Source organism: Microcaecilia unicolor, chromosome 6 (genome assembly GCF_901765095.1).
Source record: "Microcaecilia unicolor chromosome 6, aMicUni1.1, whole genome shotgun sequence".
NCBI lineage: Eukaryota > Metazoa > Chordata > Amphibia > Gymnophiona > Siphonopidae > Microcaecilia > Microcaecilia unicolor.
The window spans coordinates 309,860,501-309,870,922 of NC_044036.1; the positions used below are offsets into that span (position 1 = coordinate 309,860,501).

The 10,422-nt window shown below is 46.9% G+C and overlaps 1 protein-coding gene across 1 annotated transcript in view; it reads left to right on the forward strand.

Moving 5' to 3' along the window:
* The window catches only part of LOC115472552, a 56,124-nt gene that overhangs the window by 39,328 nt on the left and 6,374 nt on the right, over nt 1–10,422 (forward strand). Inside the window, exon 4 of the mRNA XM_030206849.1 lies at nt 1,720–2,010. Coding sequence (XP_030062709.1) covers nt 1,720–2,010 — 291 coding nt within the window. The remainder of the gene's footprint in view (nt 1–1,719; nt 2,011–10,422) is intronic.

Sequence of the window (10,422 nt, forward strand, 5' to 3'; positions counted from 1 at the left end):
AAGGGGCTCTAATTCAGTCTCTGACCGGACAAAAACTACTTTTGGGTAGTTAGGTTTCAAAGGAATACCTTAATTAGATTGATGGAATGAAACCAGCTTATTTTCGAAGGAGATCGCCGGCCGTCTTCCGACACAAATCGAGAGATGGCCGGCGATCTCCTAAACCCGGCCAAATCGGTATAATCGAAAGCCGATTTTGGCAGGTGCCAACTGCTTTCCGTCGCGGAGCCGGCCAAACTTCAAGGGGGCATGTCGGTAGGGTAGTGAAGACGGGACGGGGGCGGGATGAGGGTGTGCTCATGAGATGGCCGGCTTCGCCCGATAATGGAAAAAGAAAGCCGGCCCTGATGAGCATTTCGCCGGCTTCACTTGGTCCTTTTTGTTTCAGGACCAAGCTTCAAAAAGGGGCCCCAACTGACCAAATGACCACCGGAGGGAATCGGGGATCACCTCCCCTTACTCCTCCAGTGGTCACTAACCCCTCCCACCCCAAAAAATATATATATTTTTGCCAGCCTCTATGCCAGCTTGAAGTGTCATACCCAGCTCCCTGATAGCAGTATGCAGGTCCCTGGAGCAGTATTTAGTGGGTGCAGTGCACTTCAAGTAGGTGGACCCAGGCCCATCCCCCCCACCTGTAAATGTTAAGCCCTCCAAACCCCCCCCCCAAAACCCACTGTACCCACATGTAGGTGCCCCCCTTCATCCCTAAGGGCTATGGTAGTGGTGTACAGTTGTGGGAAGTGGGCTTTGGGGGGGATTTGGGGGGCTCAGCACCCAAGGTAAGGGAGCTATGTTCCTGGGAGCATTTTATGACGTCCACTACTGTAGGGCCCCCTAGGGTGCCCGGTTGGTGTCCTGGCATGTCAGGTGGACCAGTGCACTACAAATGCTGGCTCCTCCCATGACCAAATGCCTTGGATATGGCCAGGTTTCAGATCGTTGGCATTAGTTTCCATTATCGGCGAAAACCGATGCCGGCCATCTCAAACTCAGCCATCTCTGACATTTGGCCGGCCCCAACCGAATTATCCAAACGAAAGATGACCAGCCATCTTTTTCGATAATATGGTTTGGGACTGCTCTTTGTGGCGCCGGCCAAATAGATGGCCGGCCATCTATTTGGCCGGTGTCGTTCGATTATGACCCTGTGTGCAGTGGCTAAATGGGCAAAAATGATGATAGAGATGGGACGACTTCGTTATGAGGAAAAGCTAAAGCAGCTAGGGCTGTTCAGCTTGGAGAAAAGACAGCTGAGGGGAGATATGATAGAGGACTATAAAATAATGAGTGGAGTGAAGAGGGTAGATGTGAAGCGTCTGTTTACTCTTTCCAAAAATACTAGGACTAGGGGGCATTCGATGAAAATACAAAGTAGTACATTTTAAATGAATCAGAGAAAATTGTTCTTCACTCAACGTGTAATTAAACTCTGGAATTCATTGCCAGAGAATGTGGTAAAAGCGGTTAGCTTAGCGGGGTTTAAAAAAAGGTTTGGAGGGCATCCTAAAGAAAAAATCCATAGACCATTATTAAAATGGACTTGAGGACAATCCACTTCTTATTTCTGGAATAAGCAGCATAATATGTTTTGTACTTTTTGGGGATCTTGCCAGGTACTTGTGACCTGGATTGGCCACTGTTGGAAACAGGGTGCTGGGCTTGATGGACCTTTGGTCTGTCCCAGTATGGCAATACTTATGTACTTATGTCTTTCAGTCCCATACAGTAACATCAGCATGACTCAGAATCAAAGTGCGGTTTTTTGTGAGGCACAAGGAGGAAGCGTTGAAGGACAGATTCACTGGTTTGACGGCCATCAGAGAAACTGGACAAAGAGTGCAGAGATGATAAGTAACAAAATGGAAAATGGCCGTTTCATGCTTACCAGCGTTCTGCACCTGAAACCTTTTTCCATCAAGGAAAAGTACTGCTGTACCGTTGTGTACAGGCTGATAGGGAACACCGAGGAGATGAGCTCCTGTATCAGCACCAACGAAAAGCATCAAGGTAAAACTCTTTTGCTCTCTGTCATTTTCATGTTCTGCACAGTTAGGGAAACTCATCAAACAGCTTGCTGGTTTCCCAGATTTTCCAGGCTGTGTTTGGATGTTTTGGAAACACCACAGAGGAATATAACTGGGCAAAGAAAACTAAACTTAAAGTAACGACTTTTAAAAATGAAGCATTTTTGAACTGCAGAAGGCAAAAGTAGAGACTAATAGACGATTCACCACTGGAGATGTGAGTCCAACAGTCTTTATTATATCAGAGATAACGACCCGACACAGGCCGTGTTTCGACGCTGAAAAGCGTCTGCATCAGGGGTCAATAAATACACTACAAATAGACACTAATTTTCTGATCAGAGGTCAATATGCTCAAATATGCTTAATAACCATTAAAACAGCATACATATATTCAAAAGATTTAAAAAGTTTTTGGCTTCTGCTAATATGAATCAAAAAATATGAAAATATAAATATTATGTGTATTCCAGGTATATATATAATTTTGGACTTACTGTATATGCCAGCTAAAATATGATGTATAAATGGTTGTTAGAAAAAAATGAAATAGGGTAATTAATATTAAATGCATGTGCACTTTTATATATTAGTATCATGCAATGACAATATACTAAAGACAAAACCTCATGCTTACCCAAGTAGTGGATGCAAAACGAAGAGTCCTACTTGTATATGTGTTGTCAACTCACTGATCACGTAGCACTGCAAGCCACGAATAAGAACACTTAGCGAGCGATATCCAAAGAACGATTAGGAAACACTGGCATACCCTGGAAGGACATGAGTGTTTCAAAAACAAAGATCTAGTGGTGGCGTATTCTAGGAATAGGAATATTAAAGAAAAATTAGTTCCATCAGCACTTCCTATAGATCCTTTGGATTGTTTACCCACACTTACGCTTGGACATAAACAATGTGGTCGCTGCAGTGTATGTCCACATGCCATAACTACCATCATATTTCAAAATCCGACCAATGAGAAAGAATACAAACTGCACCATTCTTCAGATTGCAACACAAGTGGAGTAATTTACATTATTGTACAGTGGTGGAAATAAGTATTTGATCCCTTGCTGATTTTGTAAGTTTGCCCACTGACAAAGACATGAGCAGCCCATAATTGAAGGGTAGGTTATTGGTAACAGTGAGAGATAGCACATCACAAATTAAATCCGGAAAATCACATTGTGGAAAGTATATGAATTTATTTGCATTCTGCAGAGGGAAATAAGTATTTAATCCCTCTGGCAAACAAGACCTAATACTTGGTGGCAAAACCCTTGTTGGCAAGCACAGCGGTCAGACGTCTTCTGTAGTTGATGATGAGGTTTGCACACATGTCAGGAGGAATTTTGGTCCACTCCTCTTTGCAGATCATCTCTAAATCATTAAGAGTTCTGGGCTGTCGCTTGGCAACTCGCAGCTTCAGCTCCCTCCATAAGTTTTCAATGGGATTAAGGTCTGGTGACTGGCTAGGCCACTCCATGACCCTAATGTGCTTCTTCCTGAGCCACTCCTTTGTTGCCTTGGCTGTATGTTTTGGGTCATTGTCGTGCTGGAAGACCCAGCCACGACCCATTTTTAAGGCCCTGGCGGAGGGAAGGAGGTTGTCACTCAGAATTGTACGGTACATGGCCCCATCCATTCTCCCATTGATGCGGTGAAGTAGTCCTGTGCCCTTAGCAGAGAAACACCCCCAAAACATAACATTTCCACCTCCATGCTTGACAGTGGGGACGGTGTTCTTTGGGTCATAGGCAGCATTTCTCTTCCTCCAAACACGGCGAGTTGAGTTCATGCCAAAGAGCTCAATTTTTGTCTCATCTGACCACAGCACCTTCTCCCAATCACTCTCGGCATCATCCAGGTGTTCACTGGCAAACTTCAGACGGGCCGTCACATGTGCCTTCCGGAGCAGGGGGACCTTGCGGGCACTGCAGGATTGCAATCCGTTATGTCGTAATGTGTTACCAATGGTTTTCTTGGTGACAGTGGACCCAGCTGCCTTGAGATCATTGACAAGTTCCCCCCTTGTAGTTGTAGGCTGATTTCTAACCTTCCTCATGATCAAGGATACCCCACGAGGTGAGATTTTGCGTGGAGCCCCAGATCTTTGTCGATTGACAGTCATTTTGTACTTCTTCCATTTTCTTACTATGGCACCAACAGTTGTCTCCTTCTCGCCCAGCGTCTTACTGATGGTTTTGTAGCCCATTCCAGCCTTGTGCAGGTGTATGATCTTGTCCCTGACATCCTTAGACAGCTCCTTGCTCTTGGCCATTTTGTAGAGGTTAGAGTCTGACTGATTCACTGAGTCTGTGGACAGGTGTCTTTCATACAGGTGACCATTGCCGACAGCTGTCTGTCATGCAGGTAACGAGTTGATTTGGAGCATCTACCTGGTCTGTAGGGGCCAGATCTCTTACTGGTTGGTGGGGGATCAAATACTTATTTCCCTCTGCAGAATGCAAATAAATTCATATACTTTCCACAATGTGATTTTCCGGATTTAATTTGTGATGTGCTATCTCTCACTGTTACCAATAACCTACCCTTCAATTATGGGCTGCTCATGTCTTTGTCAGTGGGCACACTTACAAAATCAGCAAGGGATCAAATACTTATTTCCACCACTGTATGCCCATGCCAGTTACTATATGTAGGCAAAACTAAACGTGCAATCAAAACACGTATTATAGAACATAGAAGCTGTATTAATAGAGAAGTTATGAGCGCTCCTCTTGTCCAACATTGGAAGGAGAAAAATCATGTAGTTACAGACTTGAAATTTCTTGTGTTTAAAATCATAAGAAAATCATGGCGCGGTGGTGATTTTGATAATCACTTACTGAGAGAGGAACAAAGGACTATTTTTGAATTAAATACAGTCAGTCCATATGGACTAAATGTGGCCTTAGAATGGGTACATTTCCTCTGATTATATTTGTCTATATAAGTTTTTTTTAAGTGTGCAATCAATCTAAAATAGGTATTTATTCTTTAGGTACATATATATTTTTATATATTTTTTATATGATATCCAAAATATTTCATCTATGGACAAACTATAACTAATGTTTTAATGACCTTTTTAAAAGAGGTAGTGCATCAATCTTAACAAAAGGTGGAGAAAATAAATTACAAGTAGTTCTTTTAAGTATATGTTCTGTATTAACTTATTATAACACACATTTATATTAATCTTTTTTTAATCAAAACATTAGAAAATTAAGATCAAAGAGATGTTAATGATTTGACAACATTTTACTTTTTTATAAGACCTTGTTGGAGTAGAGATAGAATTGTGATCATATAAATCTTTTTATCTAAATCTTTTTATTATTATATATTCATTTACCTGTATAAAGATGCACACCATTCTGTATATTTGTTCACATTACTTTTATGAAAGTTTTTTGCTTCTATTTTGGTTTCCATTTAAAAATAGGAATGTTCCAATCGGGAGCTTGATTTTTTTTTTTTACCTCCCTTTTCATTTTTTCTAATTCCTTTTTGTCATATTTGTTTTTTTACGCTGGTTTAATTTACCCTTGTATTTCCATCTGTTTCTGTATTGTTTCATTAAACGCATTTTGTGACATCATTTTCTAAGACCACAGCAGCTGCTCACATTGACTTTCACCACATAGGATACTTCCGGCATGTGTCGGATGGGACCACCCCCTTTTTCCTTCCAGCATGCTATATATTCTCACTACTTTGCCGTCATCACCATTTGCTCTGATAGTTTGTATCCAGCATATTCTGTTTGGGTAAGCACTTTTTTCTTCTCCTCCCAGTGCTTGATTGTGATGTCTCTCCATTATCCTCATTTAGTTTAGTTCATTATTTATATTTTTCTGACTTGCTTGTTTTGGCAGCATTTTTTGTCCCAACCTTTGTTTGCACTGTTGAATTCATTTGGCTCTGTATTTACTTTTAGATGCCCCTTTTTTATGTAGTTTCTCTTTCCCTCCCTGCCCAGCATTATGTTGATACATTTTCAGCCAACGTTTGGTTCCCTTTTACTTTCTCTGCCGGTTCTATCTACTTTTTTAGTATCATATGGATACTATGTTGCCAAATGTTTGTTTTTAAACCTATTAAGATTATATCTTTATTCAGGGCTTGTAGTGCTAGGTGATACACATTCAGGGGCAGATGCAGCAACCAAATGTAAAAAAATCTAAATCGTTAAAGTCCCTAACGATTTTAAAATAACGAAAAATGCACCAAAAAAAAAAGTCACACATGCTGAGATCGGTATTGAAACGTACAATGTATCAAAGAATCACAATACACATCGTAAATCGGCCACCAAATCATGCGCAGAGCAGCCAAGCGTTATGTTAGCTGCTCTGCGCATGCCACAAACAGTCAAAACACAGTCAAATCACAAGCACATGGCTCCCAAATCAAAACAAAAATAAAAATAAAAAAAGGATCGGGAGGGGGCAAGGGCGCTCATCAGGAGCGTCCTGTACGGATGGCCTTGCCCCCCCCCCCCCGCTGCTCCCCACTTTCCGCCTCTCCCCCACCCTGAAAAAGCTAAATTCAAGCAGCCCCTGCCCCCCTCCCTTCCTCACTACTCTCTCACCTCAGCTCCGCCTCCCGACATCCTCCGCCCTGTGCACCGCCCCCTTTTGGGGTCGTCGCCGCCATTCCCCTCCTCCATCGGGCCCCCCTCCCTCTTACCGGGCCCGTGCAGTGCCTCTCTCCTCTGTCCGAAGGCGCTGCACGGGCAAGAAGAAAGCTGATGCCTGCCTTCGGTCGCGCGTCTTTCTCCTGCTGCGCCCGCCCCTGTCTGACGTCAGTAACCTACGTAGGTTACTGACGTCAGACAGGGGCGGGCCCAGCAGGAGAAAGACGCGCCATCGAAGCTGGGCGAAGGCAGCCATCAGCTTTCTTCTTGCCCGTGCAGCGCCTTCGGACAGAGGAGAGAGGCGCTGCACGGGCCCGGTAAGAGGGAGGGGGGCCCGATGGAGGAGGGGAATGGCGGCGACGACCCCAAAAGGGGGCGGGGCACAGGACGGAGGATGTCGGGAGGCGGAGCTGAGGTGAGAGAGTAGTGAGGAAGGGAGGGGGACCGGGGCAGCTAGCATTTTGCTTTTTCGGGGGGGGGGGGGAGCGGCGGAAAGTGGGGAGCAGCGGGGAGGGGGGCAAGGCCGTCCGTACAGGACGCTCCTGATGAGCGCCCTTGCCCCCTCCTGATCCTTTTTTTATTTTTTTATTTGATGTGTTTTCTGACGTCCTTTGGACCAATCACAGCGCTTTTAGCTCTGCTAATGCGCTGGGATTGGCTCAAAGTTTGTTTATTTTTTCACTTAATGATTTTTCCTAGCACAGAGCTGTCCTAACGAGAGGTCCAGACCTCTCGTTAGATTTCCTGCCTTTTTCCTACGTAAAGGCAATCGGAAAAGGTTAGTGCATGTCGTTTCAATGGGGTTTTTACACTAATTGCTCATCTCCATTCCGTTTTCGTTAGCTGCTGGCTTCCTCGGATCAAATTTTCCTCGTTGGAGGGTCATTAAAGGCTCATTTAGCTTTAGTGCATCTGCCTCTCAGTCAGCGTTTGGTTTCACTTTCACTTTCTCTGCTTGTTTAATTAATCCCTCCTAACCCTTCAAGTGTTACATGGATACTTTGTTATCAGGTGTTTGTTTTTAAACCCATTATGTTCTCATAAACCTTGGAGCTGGGACCCGTTCTACCAGGCATGTCCCCACATTCCCCCCCCCCCCCCCCGTACGCTTTCACTCAATAACTCTCTGCACACAATTGTGGAATAACCATAGGCCGCAGCTTGATTTATTAACATTTAAACTTCCAATTAACATCCGTATAGGATAACCCCCACCCCCGAGCTACAGTTGTCATAACAAAAGCACCCACAGTTGCCCCCTCCGCCGCTCGCCATGATAGCAAAGCAGCAACTTCCACTTCCGGCTGTCACCGCAACTCTTCACCCTTTCGACTCCGCCTTCACAGCAAGAGGCCTGGCCCGTGTGGACCTCCACACATTATTCCGAGTCACCTGACCCATCTTAATGACCTGGCTCAGCCCCCCCATGAGCCATTGCTTCTGTAGCTCGGGTTTTTTGCTGCTGCGACAAACTCCGATGCCATTCCTGAAAAACATCTACAACACCACACAGATAAGCCTCCTCACATCCAGTACATGAGAGGGTGGGAGGGAGGGAAAACTGCCTCCAAGGATCAGACAACGCCCTGAGCCTCGGAGGAAGCAGAGCCCCTCTTCCCTTCCCACAGCCCCGCCCCCCAGCAACCTATCCTCCAATCAGCTGCCTGTGTTGCTTCTGTGCTGTCAGCTTCTGTTGATCTGACCAATCCCAGCTGCCCACGTGCTCACCAGCCGAACACGACCCCCCACCCCCCCCCCATAACCACATGCTCTTCACCCCACTGCCCTCAGAGCCTTCTCGAACGGGCCCAGCCCTCGTTTAACTGGGCCCGTCGAGACAAGCTCTCGGGCCTTTCATAAACCTTGGAGCTGGGACCCGTTCTACCAGGCATGTCCCCACATTCCCCCCCCCCCCCCCCCCGTACGCTTTCACTCAATAACTCTCTGCACACAATTGTGGAATAACCATAGGCCGCAGCTTGATTTATTAACATTTAAACTTCCAATTAACATCCGTATAGGATAACCCCCACCCCCGAGCTACAGTTGTCATAACAAAAGCACCCACAGTTGCCCCCTCTGCCGCTCGCCATGATAGCAAAGCAGCAACTTCCACTTCCGACTGTCACCGCAACTCTTCACCCTTTCGACTCCGCCTTCACAGCAAGAGGCCTGGCCCGTGTGGACCTCCACACATTATTCCGGGTCACCTGACCCATCTTAATGACCTGGCTCAGCCCCCCCATGAGCCATTGCTTCTGTAGCTCGGGTTTTTTGCCACCTTTGCAGGTGCACGGACCCCTCCCCCCCCCCCCCCCAAAGCAAGCTGCGGCCTACTGAGACCCTGCAATACCATGCTGCTCCAAGAATACCTGCACATCATTTTAGAATAGATCCAGACCCCCATCAGACATGTGTACCCTGTCCCGTGCAAAAGCCCCACTCACTGAGCAGCCACCCAGTTGTGTTGAAGTTGGAAACCTCCCATCATTCTTACCCATACTGTGACCTGCCGATTGACCTTGCGCAACCCCTGTGCCCCTTGCGCGCCAGTAGGCGGGCAGGTCTGGGTATAATATCCGACCACCAATTTTGTACCAGGAAACCAGGCCAATACCAATCGTGAGTCTCCCCCTTTTAGTGTCACTGAGTCTCTTACCCGTCCAACCATCCACCTCGTTCCCGCACCCCGAACCAGTAACCCCTGAAGGTGTCGCGGTCTGTTGCGCAGCCGATACAACAGTGGCCCTCGTTGACTCCTCAACATGCCCCACTCTCCTAGCCAGGCTATCTAGGCCCCACGCCGCGCCAATCCCCGGTGAATCCCCCCAGGATGTCTCGCTGCTCTGCTACCAGCCCAATGAATGAAGGCGTGTCCAACCATCCAGACTGAGTAGATCGAACCAACAGCATCTCAAAGGGGAAGGGGCAACCACACACGGAGAAAGCGAGCACCCACACCGGCAGCCCCTTCAATAAACTAAACCGCCGGCATATCAGGCCACCGGCTAAAGCATAGAAATAACCACGAAAGAGCAACCCCACCATTATGTACCGGCCCTGTACTAGGCTTCCTCAGGAGGGCCTAATATACCCACGGTACGCCCCGGAAGACCACCTGCTGGCACCATTCGCATGTACTAATAAGGAAAGAGGGCCATGTGGGCGGACCACCCAGGTAGGCCTCCAACAAGGACACTGGGTATGAGATCCTGCCCAGAACTCCGTTTTTTGTGCGCAAGATCTTACTGCACCAAACTCCAGTCTGGATACCAACAGTCTCCCGTAACAACCCAGATAACACAGCAACCGACCTGCGGCTCGCTACAAGCTCGCCTACCCAAAAGGTCCCATAAGATGCCAATGCGGAGGCCACTCGGAAGAGGCGTATCTCGAATGTTGGATAAGTCGCGCACTCAACAGCCCGCAAAAAGCACACCCAAAGTCGTGAGTAATCCGCCAGCGCGCGTCCAGCACCAAGGAAGATGAGCGGCTCTGACCATTCAAGGCACTGCTCACCCGAAAACTAAAGCTCGGCAGGCCTCACCCACACACGTTGCTGGAAAAGGAGAACCCAGCCAGATGATGCGCGGCTGCATTTCGAGAATACCCCATGCCTGTGTGAGAACAATGTAGGCTGCTAACAGCTCACCTGATGCCCGACTCGCTGTCCAGCCTTAGTCCCGAAACTAACTAGTCACTCTGTCCTATCCACAGGTATACGCTGACCGTGTGGCAGGTGCAATCGAA